The following is a 14,496-nucleotide window of genomic DNA, read 5'->3' on the forward strand; positions in this document are numbered from 1 at the left end:
TTTCTCCCGCAAAAAAAATTCCTACGGAAATTTCAATCCGTGTAAAATCCCCTACCCACCGCTAAAAAATACCCAACAGAAAAGTTCCTCCGGAATATTATCTCCGCTTGTAAAATTGAGAAGCCAAGGAGAAAGCGAGACAAATAAAAAGAATTATGTATATGAATTCCGAAAAATTCCCTCCATGTAAAGTTTCTCCTAGAAAATTCCTCCCGGAAAACTTCATCCCCACGGAAAACTCTTCCCTAGGAAAATGTCTCTCCCCGTGTGAAATCTCTCCCTCGAAAAGTTTTCGTAAATTTACCAATGACAAATGCTAATATATATAAAAAAAATACAAATAAAAAACAGACTAAAAGACAGGAGCATGAATTTATATCAGAGGAGCAAAACATTACTGGGAGATGGGTAATATAAAAAAAAAGAAACACAAATAAAATATAGACTAAAAGACAGGAGCAGGAATTTATAGCAGAGGAGCCAAACATTACTAGGAGACGGGTAATATAAAACAAAATACAAATAAAATAGACTAAAAGACAGGAGCAGGGATTTATATCAGAGGAGCCAATCATTACTTGGAGACGGCTAATATAAAAAAAAATACAATTAAAAAATAGACTAAAAGACAGGAGCAGGACTTTATATCAGAGGAGCCAAACATTACTAGGAGACGGGTCATATAAAACAAAATACAAATAAAATAGACTAAAAGAAAGGAGCAGGTATTTATATCAGAGGAGCCAAGCATTACTGGGAGACGGGTAATATAAAACAAAATACAATTAAAAAATAGACTAAAAGACAGGAGCAAGAATTTATAGCAGAGGAGCCAAACATTACTGGGAGACGGCTAATATAAAACAAAAATACAAATAAAATAGACTAAAAGACAGGAGCAAGAATTTATATCAGAGGAGCCAAACATTACTAGGAGACGGGTAATATAAAACAAAATACAAATAAAATAGACTAAAAGACAGGAGCAGGGATTTATATCAGAGGAGCCAAACATTACTAGGAGACGGGTAATATAAAACAAAATACAAATAAAATAGACTAAAAGACAGGAGCAGGGATTTATATCAGAGGAGCCAAGCATTACTGGGAGACGGCTAATATAAAACAAAATACAATTAAAAAATAGACTAAAAGACAGGAGCAGGAATTTATAGCAGAGGAGCCAAACATTACTAGGAGACGGGTAATATAAAACAAAATACAAATAAAATAGACTAAAAGACATGAGCAGGGATTTATATCAGAGGAGCCAAGCATTACTGGGAGACGGCTAATATAAAACAAAATACAATTAAAAAATAGACTAAAAGACAGGAGCAGGAATTTATAGCAGAGGAGCCAAACATTACTGGGAGACGGGTAATATATAACAAAAAAACAAATAAAAAATAGACTAAAAGACAGGAGCAGGAACTTATATCAGAGGAGCCAAACATTACTGAGAGACGGGGTAATATAAAACAAAATACAAATAAAATAGACTAAAAGACAGGAGCAGGGATTTATATCAGAGGAGCCAATCATTACTTGGAGACTGATAATATAAAACAAAATAAAATTAAAATATAGACTAAAAGACAGGAGCAAGAATTTATATCAGAGGAGCAAAACATTACTGGGAGACGGGTAATATAAAACAAAATACAAATAAAATAGACTAAAAGAAAGGAGCAGGGATGTAGATCAGAGGAGCCCAACATTACTGGGAGACGGCTAATATAAAACAAAATACAATTAAAAAATAGACTAAAAGACAGGAGCAGGAATTTATAGCAGAGGAGCCAAGCATTACTGGGAGACGGCTAATATAAAACAAAATACAAATAAAATAGACTAAAAGACAGGAGCAGGAATTTATAGCAGAGGAGACAAACATTACTAGGAGACGGGTAATATAAAACAAAATACAAATAAAATAGACTAAAAGACAGGAGCAGGGATTTATATCAGAGGAGCCAAGAATTACTGGGAGACGGCTAATATAAAACAAAATACAATTAAAAAATAGACTAAAAGACAGGAGCAAGAATTTATAGCAGAGGAGCCAAACATTACTGGGAGACGGGTAATATAAAACAAAATACAAATAAAATAGACTAAAAGACAGGAGCAGGAATTTATATCAGAGGAGCCAAACATTACTAGGAGACGGGTAATATAAAACAAAATACAAATAAAATAGACTAAAAGACAGGAGCAGGGATTTATATCAGAGGAGCCAATCATTACTTGGAGACGGCTAATATAATACAAAATACAATTAAAAAATAGACTAAAAGACAGGAGCAGGAATTTATAGCAGAGGAGCCAAACATTACTCGGAGACGGGTAATATAAAACAAAATACAAATAAAATAGACTAAAATACAGGAGCAGGGATTTATATCAGAGGAGCCAAGCATTACTGGGAGACGGCTAATATAAAACAAAATACAATTAAAAAATAGACTAAAAGACAGGAGCAGGAATTTATAGCAGAGGAGCCAAACATTACTAGGAGACGTGTAATATAAAACAAAATACAAATAAAATAGACTAAAAGACAGGAGCAGGGATTTATATCAGAGGAGCCAAGCATTACTGGGAGACGGCTAATATAAAACAAAATACAATTAAAAAATAGACTAAAAGACAGGAGCAGGAATTTATAGCAGAGGAGCCAAACATTACTGGGAGACGGGTAATATATAAGAAAAATACAAATAAAAAATAGACTAAAAGACAGGAGCAGGAACTTATATCAGAGGAGCCAAACATTACTGAGAGACGGTGTAATATAAAACAAAATACAAATAAAATAGACTAAAAGACAGGAGCAGGGATTTATATCAGAGGAGCCAAGCATTACTGGGAGACGGCTAATATAAAACAAAATACAATTAAAAAATAGACTAAAAGACAGGAGCAAGAATTTATAGCAGAGGAGCCAAACATTACTAGGAGACGGGTAATATAAAACAAAATACAAATAAAATAGACTAAAAGACAGGAGCAAGAATTTATATCAGAGGAGCCAAACATTACTAGGAGACGGGTAATATAAAACAAAATACAAATAAAATAGACTAAAAGACAGGAGCAGGGATTTATATCAGAGGAGCCAAACATTACTGAGAGACGGGGTAATATAAAACAAAATACAAATAAAAATAAACTAAAAGACAGGAGCAGGAATTTATATCAGAGAGGCCAAACATTACTGGGAAACGGGTAATATAAAAAAAATACAAATAAAAATATACATAGCGTAATACGATATTACAGGGCAATTGGGAAAACTTCAAGATTTTTCCGAGGTACATGAACGCCCTTTGGCCCTTGCTATGAATAAATGCATGCTAGGAGACAATAACACTTTAGCAAAATGAACAACAGAAAGTTTATTAAAGAGTAAATCATGTCCAATTTAAATTGTACAGATTACTTTTTGTGCATTCATTCTATTTTATTTGGATCTTTTTTGCATTATTCTTTTTCGTTTGTGCCAAGGACACTTTACTGATTGTATAGCTGTTATGTTTGTGGTTATTATCAAGACGATAATTATTGTGAATCGTTTTATTCTTTTTTCTATTTCCTTAGTTTTACCTTCATGGGAGCGATTCAGCTTTTATTTCTACTTGTACTTGGATTTTTTTTTTCTTTTACATCATTCTTTTTGTTTGCGCCAGGGAAACCTTGCGGATTACATAGCTATCTTAAGAATGTTGCGTTTTTCCCCCTAATTTAAGTTGACGCCATCTAGCTTCGATTTATTTCAAAGATTTTTCTATTTAGGTAAGGGCTTAACTAAGTGTCGTCTAGGCCATTTTCTGCTTCTCGAAACCAAAGTCCTCGTTGAACTTCAGTTTGACATTTTGATTTGAAACTTTAATTCATTGTGTTTATAGCGGCTTAAATTTCTGGTAAGTTGCCAAAATGAAAAAAGATGCAGACAAATAGTAAAAAAAATAGATATATAGAAGTCAACCATCCTCTTTTTGGTATGACCGATGCCGTTTAGAAAAAGCGAGTTTTCAGTTATAAGATCTCTAAACGTTTCAAGTGAGTTTCAGAGTGAGCCAGTAGGAGTCTTCAAAAATCAACTGTCGTTTAATCTTCTAACAAGATTCAACCCTTAAACAAAACGTCCATACTATCGCCGCCGATACTAGTAGGCTCCCACCCCTGCAAGCATTCTACTCTTCACAATTTCCAATCCATGACAATATCTTCAAGTATTCCAATAATATCTGAGTGACTTTTATATATTTTTTTGACATTTCGTTTATGACGTTTTATTTATGACATTTGACATTTTTTTTATAAATCATTGCTACTACGCATTAGGGTCGTATTTGACATTTCCAATCTCTGAAACAATTGCCAAAAACTTGATCTTCAGTCAAAGGGAGAATCAGCAGAGGGATTCAGTAGGTTTCATGTGAGAATAAGAGTCTGCATATGAAGAGTGGGTGAAAGGGATAATAAACAAGGACTCGAAATTTCAACGCTGAATACCAGCTAAAATTGAATTTATTTTTATTTTCTAAATTTGAATGGCTGCTGGAATGCATTATCCACGGGGAGAACTTTCTGTTGGGAAGAAATTTTCTGGGGAAATTTTAAACGGGGGCTGAGTGGAATTTCCCGGTATGTTTTGAAAAACGATCAGAAATTAGATAAAAAAAAAATTCAACTGAAAATAAATATCAACATTAAAACTTAAAACTAACAGAAATTATTACGTATATGAGGGGGATCGCCCCTCCTCAATACCTTACTCTTTACGCTAAAGTTTGACTTTTTGTCTCATTTCTTGAAGAACGTATGTTCAATGACACTACGATCGTCCTGATCTACATTGTTCTGCTACCTCCCTTTGAGAGTAGCTCAGCCAACAGTTTTTGCCAATTAAATCAGACGTGTGAAAATGTCAGATACGGTCTTTAAGCGGAACAGCGACGAAATATTAAAGCTTTTCTGACATTAGTCTAAATTTTTAGCTAAGAAATGTATTGAAAATTCAAAGATGAACGTTGACCAATCAAGTCGTCGATTTGTCGTTAACTAGGATATTATAGGTATTCCGGTCAGGGTTACAACGTTAGTGTCGTACTAAATTATCCTCAAATTTCAAAAAATGTTTTTTTCGCGCTTTATTATTATAATTTTTTCTCAAACTAGGTTTGGTCTTTGACTGGTTCTCGTTTGAAGCTTAGTTCTCACAAAATTTGATGGAATGTAAATCATGCGAAATTTTCACATATTAAACGTGGAATTATGGAAATCTTTCAAAAGAAACAGGAATTGTGTATTTTGCATATTGGCAAGTCGCCAAAGTTGGAAAAGTTCAATTTATAATTATTGCAAATTTTACAGTGTCTTTGACACAATTGTTTTTAAATGGTAGAATTTTGGCAGCTCAGGGCAGAAATTTCATTTCAGTTACAAATTTAGTTTTTGCTGAAAACCAAGCGTAAATGCAATGGACATACGAAATGTTTTACTTCCAATTAATACATCCACTGCTGAATACCTTTAAAATACATAGGAACTGTTTCTATTCCTCACCGACTGCGACAAAAACTTTGGAATTCCGCTCTGATAAAACCGTTCGTGGTAACGAACTGTAAGTAAGAAGCAACTCGGCCCAATAGTAATCGATACTCTAAAAAAAGGAATTCTGATAACAATTAACACATCGAACGTATTTAACTTTTTCGCTGATTCCAAATATAATGCATAACTATTTAGTATATGTGGGGGATACTCCCTCATCAGTGATTCGCTCTTTACGCTATAGTTTGACTTTTAGTCCCAGTTCTTTAAGAACGACTCATGAAACATAAGGACCGTTTAATTTGAAAAAGAACTTTCTTTAACATACTGAAAAACTTTAGCGTGAAGAGCAAAGTATTGAGGAGGGGGCACCCCCACTCATATACGAAATAATTTTGTTGGTTTTAAGTTGTAATTTCGCTCTTTACTTTCAGTTCCAAAAAGTTGTTTTTTATTTAGTATACTTTAGAGCAAACCCAATTGGCTATTTGCGAGTTGTCTTTCGTCTAAATGACGTTGCTAACCCCCATAAAAGATTTTCGGGCTTCACTTTTGAGACTTATAATGCACGGATTAATTCAGTAAAGGATGATTTTAATTACAAAATGCCTGAAGGCAAGAGACAAGATTGTTGCTGTAATTAATAATAAGAAATAAGAATGAATAATTAAGCATAATCAAGCAATTACTCCTTTCACAACAAAAGATAGGAAACATCATTACAGAAAAAAATAAATAAATTCAAGGCTGATTTTGAACGACCTACAAAAACCGCAAGAATAATTAAACCCTTTGGTGTTAAAACGGAAAGTTTTGCGCTGTATATTGTTTCAGTAACTTGGTTTTTGAGTATCCAACTACACTTTAATGTTATACATCAGAGGAAATTACGGGTAATTCGATCTTTTGTCGAAGTATACGGAATATAAGATTACTTTATAATAAGAATAATTTGCGACGATAGCGTCGAATTACGTATTTTATGCTTATTATATGACTATCCGGCATAAATCCCTAAATTTGTGTGACAGAATAAGAAATATTCTCGGAAAGACCGCGAACTTGAAACAAATATTTAAATTTGAATCGGTCAGCATGATACTAAATCATATTAGATCTCAAAAGTTAGTTTTATTCGGATTGTATTTTCGATCGTTACATCTTTTAAATTACATTCTTTTATTTTCGTCATTTTTTTTCGTCCGCTTGCTCTTTTAAATTACATTTAATTAAGCTAATCCATCCATATGTATTATATGGATGGATTTAGCACCGCTTTTTTACGCCGTAAGAAGGAGAATTTTTACGCCGTAAAAAGCACCGCCTTTTTTACGCCTTCCTCTCCTTATTTGGGCCTTCAATCCTAAAAAATATTACCTGAGGCCATCTCCCTCAGTTATCTATAGCTAACGGAGCTTAAAGCTTGCGCCTTTGGCCCTAGCATGCTTGTCATAATGGGGCCACATTTATTATTATTATTATTTTTTTATAATTTGTATAGCCTATTTCGAAATTATATACCTCCACATGTATAAAATAAATATTTTAAGAAATGAGGGCAAGGCCGTATCCAGGGGGAGGTATTTGAGCCCTCCCCCACCCACAAACAAAAATGTTTGTGCGACTCGTAAAAAACTTAACACAAATGAATATAAACAAATTTTCAAGGCCGTATCCAGGGGGGGGGGTGTAGGGGGTTTGAACCCCCCCCCCCCAAATGTTCGTCTGACTCGTAAAAACGTAACAAAAATGGACATATACCAATTTTTTATGCGTTTTTTAGTTTTTTTGTGTAACCCCCCCCCCAAAAAAAAAAAATATTTTTTTTAGTAAAACCCCTCTGAAAAAAAATCTTGGGTACGGCCTTGCAAATTTTTGATGCGTTTTGTGAAGTTTTTTGTAAGCCCCCCCCCCCCCCCCGCGAAAAAAATTCTTTTGTGCCCCAACCCCCCCCCCCCTCCCCACCCCCAAAAGAAAAAAAATAATAATCCTGAATACGGCCCAGCATGAGGGGGTAATATATGTATCTATAAAAATGCCTGGCTCTTTTTCCCCCTTTCCATAAAGAAAACTCGAAATGCCGTTTCTGGTTTAGACCATGTAATGTTTAGAAATTAATTTGGATAATGAAATTCAAGGGGAGGAAAACCATGCCTTATAAAGATTGAATTACGAAACGTGCAAGTCTTATTTGCGCATGTATTAGCTTCTGTATCATACTACTTATCCGTCTTAAATAACTAGAATACATAAATAATATTTTAGAAGTATTAGTTTGGAGGTCTGAGTATATCTGTTATTTCTAAGTTGTTTGTTATCCAAAACATATTCTAGGATGGGAATGGTCTTGAATCGACAGGAACAAAGCTCAGACTTAAATTTTATTCCTTAGATGGTCTCAAGTCGAACTTAAGGGGAAGCTCGACTCATATTTGACTTAACTCTTAAATCAAGCGCAGGAGGGTTAGAACCTTAGCATTATCATCTTATTCGCTTGAGATAAAGTAGCAAGCAAGTGGAAGGAAAATTGAAGCTGTTTGCACTCTTTACTGTTGACTTTAGCCATTTTCGATCTGAAAACTTTAAATAATAAGCTTCCAAATCAGTGGTGGATCCAGGGGGCTCGGGGGTGCGTGCCCCCTAGCATAGTACAAAGTAGTGTAATTTACTTAATTAGCTCAAGTTTGCGTTAATTAAACTTGCTCCTAACGCAACTTTATCGGATTAACCTATTTTGCGCCCTCCTAAAAATAATTTTTCGGATCAACCTATTTTGCGCCCTCCTATAAATAATTTTTCGGATCAACCTATTTTGCCTCCCCCCCCCCCTAAAAAAAATCCTGGATCCGTCCCTGTTCCAAATGAGTATTACTTTCCTTATTAAGATCAAATTACCAAGTCCGCACGTCCTCTGTGCGCATGTACTAGCTTCTGTATCATACTATACTACTTATGTATCTTAAATCAATGAAATACGTAATTAAGATTTTTATAAGATTTGGTTATGCATTCTGAACATATTCATGTTCATTTTCGAATTGCTGATTATTAAAAACAACTTTTAAAACCATCTCGTTCTCCCAAAAAGGAAGAACGCTGGTAGAGCGATACCTTATTTATTTTGATTTGCCCGTTTCTACCGACTCCAAAATTACTAAAAGTGATGAATATCTGTAATCATGTTCTTATCATATATTGGACAACAAGTTTCTTAAGGAATAGATAATGATTAAGATCTTCTATATTGAACATAATTTCAAGGTGCTTGTTTCACTGTGATAATCTAAATAAACATTTTCTCCTCCCTATGATTGTATCCTTTTCACTTCCACGCGTTAAAGCTATATTCGGTGACTAATTGTAATTTGAAGATTTGTATTTACCATATTCTTTTTTCTTTTACATGGATCTCATTCCCAGTTGCATGACTTGGTTACCTCCTTAACTTGGGGAGGATTCACGCTGCGTTGTTTCTTCACAAGTTTCCTCGTATAGTATATATATATATATATATATATATATATATATATATATATATATATATATATATATATATATATATATATATATATATATATATATATATATATATATATATATATATATATATATATATATATATATATATATATATTTCTTTCCTGTTTTAATCTTTCTTCTTGGTTTTTTGGAAAAATTTGCTTACTTCAGGAAAGATCCCAATTATCAAAAAGAAGAACACTAAATCTGGCATGTACGCAGGGGGGGCTTCCTGGCCCACCCCACCCCCCGAAATCACATCTTTTTATTTTCCAGTAATTTTCTGATACTTCTCATAGAATAAGGGAATTTGAAGGATTTGCCCCCCCCCCCCGAAACAAATTCCTGCGTAGGTGTCAGCAATAAATGTTTCTCAGAAATTTCTGTCCCTTAGAAGACAATAAATGTCATAGTCAAGTTACAATCGTTAGGGACAACAAAGAAAGATTAAGCTTAAAAATAAATATAGACCTAAATATAAAACTTATTTCCAAGTCAATCAAATTTTTGATTGGAAGTAGGAACTAAAATTTACCTGTATGCGTCCTTAAGTGAGCCTTTAGGTGAGAAGATTTTGTATAGGTTTTGGCACATCCCACATGAGAGCAAGCATGTGTGGACAGCCTTTTCTTTCCCCATATTCTTTTCCGCTTAGGTTTCTCTTCTGCCGCCAAACTCCGTGCTTGAACCGTAAGAGCAGGATGACAATCATCAACAACTGTATGGTCATCTGACTCTTCTGAATGTCTGGTAACCCCTATTAAGTCATCCAGGTCAGGTGATGATGGTGGTGTTATAATTCTAGGGGTTGAACTTTGTTGTGGTTGTAACTGTAAGACCCCAAGATCAATTATTGTGCAAAGCTGGCCATTATGATCTTTGGTTATTATTGCATGCATCTGCTGATCAGGGCTTGCTGGTGGAGACATCTGGTTTTGTACACCGTTTATTATGTACACTTGGTTTTGATTTGCGGCTTCTACAGGCAGGGATAGCGTATTTGTTGCATGACTTTCTAATCGGGCATAAAGCCCCTCAGAGTCTTGACTTGGTGGGTTGTTGTCTAATCTGGCAAAAAGTCCTTCAAGGGTTTCAGATTTACTACGTCGCTGATTCTTTGAAAATCGTGAATTCTGACTAAGATATGAGTAAAGTAATGTATCTTGATCACGCACTTCTTCTTCAGTGTTGCATGGAGTTTCTATTTGCATAACAGACGGAGAATCAACTGCGTACTTTTCTGTCGTTTCAACCAGAAGAGAATCAAGATCAACGAATTCGTCGTCGTAAATAGGAGTATTAGTGTATCGATTCACATCAGGCCTGGTGGGGAGACGAGAACTTAAATTCACCGCAGAATAGGATTCAATTTTACTTTCATCATCTCGATTGTACACTTCGGCTGATTCCCCAAACATATCATCCACAATCGATAAAGGTTCCTGTTCTGTGCCGTGAGCTACGCCTAGAATAAGGAGGTTCTCTGATTGGTTGGCTGTGGGAATTGTCTCTCTTTCATTGGTTTCTCGGCGTATTGTCTCGTTTTGGATAGAGTTCTCTGGAATGGAAACAGGATGGGCTCGAGGTGCCTGAGGACCAATGGTGTCTGTTCCAGAGCAAATATCGTCAAGCCATAATTGCTGGAACTAAAAAAAAAAAATTACAGAAAATACAACAAAAATAGGTTTAACCAAAGTTATAATCTAAAGGAGTTTACAATCTGTATGTTTTCTCTTCTATACTTGTTGTTGTTGTTTTTCTTTTTTATTATTTATTTATTTATTTATAAGGATGTAAAAAAGTTTCTCAGGCTACAAATTAATATTACTGTTTTCGCCCAGAAATAGTTAATTGTCCGACTATATCTATCCTGTTAATGTTTTTGCAGTCACTATTAAGCCTGTGGATGGATTCTCTCTTTTTTAACCTGTTTTGAACCCCCCCCCCAAAAAAAAAAGAAGAAGAAAAGAAATAGTCCGAATTGTAAAAACATGACAAAAATGTATATAAATATTTTTTTTGGCCTTTTGTTATACCCTCCCCTCGAACAAAAATCCTGGATGCGCCTTTGCATTTAACCCATCGTATTTTTTTTTCGCTATTTTAGTTAAAGATATGGAAACAAAGGTATTAAATTCTACTGCTAGGAATACTAGCAAAACTAAAGATTGAGTTTAACAGAGTGAACAAAGGAAATATTGTGCAATCTTATATATAACCTCGGAGTGGAAGCAACATGCAATACACAGAACTGCTGTCGTCAGACGTCTGTCAAGCTTGATTAACCAATATTCTGTGCTACATTTAAAGAAACATTAATGAATATATACAGGTTCAGCTGGTTCACATTGCGCCTGTCTTTATTATGTCTGTCTAAGTTTTTCAAATCTATCAATTCACCAAGACTGAATTATGGTATTACTTCGATTGTTCTTAAAGAAGGATTTAAACTTAAAAAAAACGGGAAATTTCTCCTTTTCTCAACGCTATCCGACCAACTGTCCACGTATTTTTCAATCTATAAAAAATGTGATGCAAGCAAATTTCAAAAATATAATTCAGTAAATGGGTCAAGCTGAATCGCAGCTATCGATTAATAGCAGCACTGTCGTCTTAGGTTGAAACATCGTAGGTCTTCTGCAAAATAACGTGGCAAAGCCTTGCAAAGGGAATAGTTTAGTAGGCTATAGTGTCAGGGGCCGATTCAGGACTTTTTTAGGGGGGGGGCAAAATAGGCTGATCTAATAGAATTGTATTAGGAGCAAGTTTGATTAACGCAAATTGCGTTAAATAAGTAAATTCCACTACTTTAGATTACATTAGGGGGCGCGCGCCCCCTCACCCCCCTGGATCCACCAGTGTATAGTGTATTTGACAAAAAAAAACACCACAGGTCCATGGCCACAAAAAAAACATACAAATACAATTAAAAATATACAAATACAATTAAAGGATTCAATTTAAACTTTTGATCAAACGAATTAAAGCACAGAAAACCATTCAAAAATATCAATACAAACAAAGAAACAAAGTCATCAAATAATACCCTCACGATGGGTTATACCCAAACGAATAAACTGCGCTAGATTCTTAGTATTAATGACACCCATTTTCCAACAATTTTTCCACCCAAGGCTCATCCCCCTCATCCACTTCAAAAATTTCCTTTCTCAAGAAGCTCTAATTTCAGTTGAATTTTAAAGAAGTACATCTGACATTGTTTAATCATGCAGTAACACTAGCACGATGTAACACCATGGTGCTACCACAGTACTACCACAACACAGTAACACCATGTAGCACCAAGTAACAAATGGTGCTTTCTAGTGATGTTTTGCGAATTTTTTAAAGCGAAAATTCCATAGACCAAACAATTCTGATTGGGTGACAATATTAGAACCTTCGAGTTGTCGCTAGTTGTCAGTTATTCCTACAACGAATGAAGCCCCATTGTAAAACTAGGAAAATAACGAAGGGAATAAATGTAATAAATGGCATGGCGCCAGTTCACGGATTTACGGGGGAGGGAGAAAAATGTGCTTTTTCGATGTCAAGAGGGCAGCAAATTTTTTTTTTCAATTTTATCGATGAAAATACAAAAAACTATTTTCAATGAAAATGTTCAAATACAGTTATTTTTCAAACCTTAGGGGGCATAGCCCGTCCCCCGCATTTGGCGCTAATGGTAAAGGGGGATACTTGACCCCCAAAATTTTGCTATAAGAATATGCTCCATATTTCAACTGATTGAGTTTTTATTTTTCTTCTAAAATAACACAGCTCAGTAGATGGATACTTTCCAAAGATTGTAATAGTGATGCATTAGTGGCTTGGCATATGATATGTGAATATCCTCGCTATTTAACATAAGCAATGGCAAGGACATTCCAAACTGAGAAGACAAATGCAATTCCAATTTTTAACATTGATACGTTAAAATTCTTTGAACGTACAATGAAGGATCCAAAATACATAATGAAACGTCAATAATTTCTATTGTTCAAAATAGATTATATCGACAATAGATCACTAGTTTCCTAAGGAGCCAACAAACAGTGTTTTCTTACTTTTCCCCATCCCCTCCCCCCCTCTTTCTCTTTTTTAGGTTCTGTAAGGTTAAATAGTAAAAAAAACGCTGTATTAGAGTGTCAAAAAAACTGGTGACTCCGTAAAAAATTTTTGATTCCCCATGAGGCCCGAGTCCCTGAGACCCACCTCTCCGATTCCCGAAGATTATTGGCGAATAAACAAAAATAAGGCAAAATCATTTTTATATTTTTCGTACTTGCGGTAACTCCGTTATTTTTTGTCATAGATACGAATTCGATTTGACCAGAATTTTTTTCTGCTTGCAGGTAAAATTAGGGCTTTGGGTTTAAACTTTTTTGTAATTCACAGAATTGCAAGTAGTCCCTTTTTCATAAGTTTCCAAACATAAAATTTTCACTAGCCAAGGAATTCAGGCAATTTTGGAAACCTTAGCTTTACCACACTAAGGTCACAGAATTAAAGTTCACGTGAAGGTTGCGTTGTTTCGGAAACATCTCTACTGCGTTGCCAATTTTCATGGCTGTGACGCCAAAAGGCATAGAATTAGCGGCATTCCAATTAGATGGCCCAGATCTAATCAATGAAGTTTCTACCGTAAATTAATATACCTCAAGATTGAAGTTGATTTTTGAATTAAAATTAAGTTGCCATCAAGCCATTGCTAATTGGGGAAAAAACCAAGACAGATAGTGTGCGTGAGAGACAAAGCTGGCATAAGCCTTTTTCAGGATTGTATAAAAATGATGTCATTTTCACTTGTTGATAGATATAGTCTATCATCCATCCATCCATCCTCCAGCAGAGCTAAGGTAAGTAGTCATAGAACTAAGGGATGATCGAGATTTTTGGGTTGACTCATGACGGACAATGTTACAGTAACAGAAAAAATCTTGCGAGCATTAGAAAATTAGATTCAAAAGCATTAAAGCGTAGACATTGGGTGGTAACATTAAGATGGCTAAGTTACGTTTATGGATGAAGGATGATGATTTGCCAAAACCTTTTTGACCATACATCTAGGGCCGAATGAAAAAAATGTCGCTCCTGAAATGTGTAGGCAGATCTCATAAAGAGTTAAGAGTGAAGCTTTGAGCCACATTGGAGTGGAGGAGCAGCGTATACAGTCACGTTGGGCTCGGGTGGACTTGTGTTGCGAGGAGTTGTTAGCATTAGTAGCAGTAGCAGTATATTACCTAAGTAGCACAATTCTGAAAACTACAGAATGCCAACCATCCTGTACTTTCACACACCCTTCCTGTTTATCTTCCCCAGATTTCTCCAGTTACCCATTTAGAGCTGGGTAGACTCTGGCTGAGCTTACAGAGTCACACCACTGACCCCCGTCCCAAACCAAATAATTGTATA

At 35.1% G+C, this 14,496-nt stretch overlaps 1 protein-coding gene across 1 annotated transcript in view; it reads right to left on the reverse strand.

The window, feature by feature from the left end:
- The window catches only part of LOC148939461 (uncharacterized), an 88,175-nt gene that overhangs the window by 23,605 nt on the left and 50,074 nt on the right, over positions 1-14,496 (reverse strand). The window contains exon 2 of the mRNA XM_089106528.1: positions 9,617-10,727. Within this exon, the coding sequence (XP_088962654.1) occupies positions 9,617-10,727 (1,111 nt within the window). The remainder of the gene's footprint in view (positions 1-9,616; positions 10,728-14,496) is intronic.

The sequence above is a fragment of the Artemia sp. Qi Xiang Cuo genome, chromosome 21 (genome assembly GCF_049724085.1).
Source record: "Artemia sp. Qi Xiang Cuo chromosome 21, ASM4972408v1, whole genome shotgun sequence".
Lineage (NCBI taxonomy): Eukaryota > Metazoa > Arthropoda > Branchiopoda > Anostraca > Artemiidae > Artemia > Artemia sp. Qi Xiang Cuo.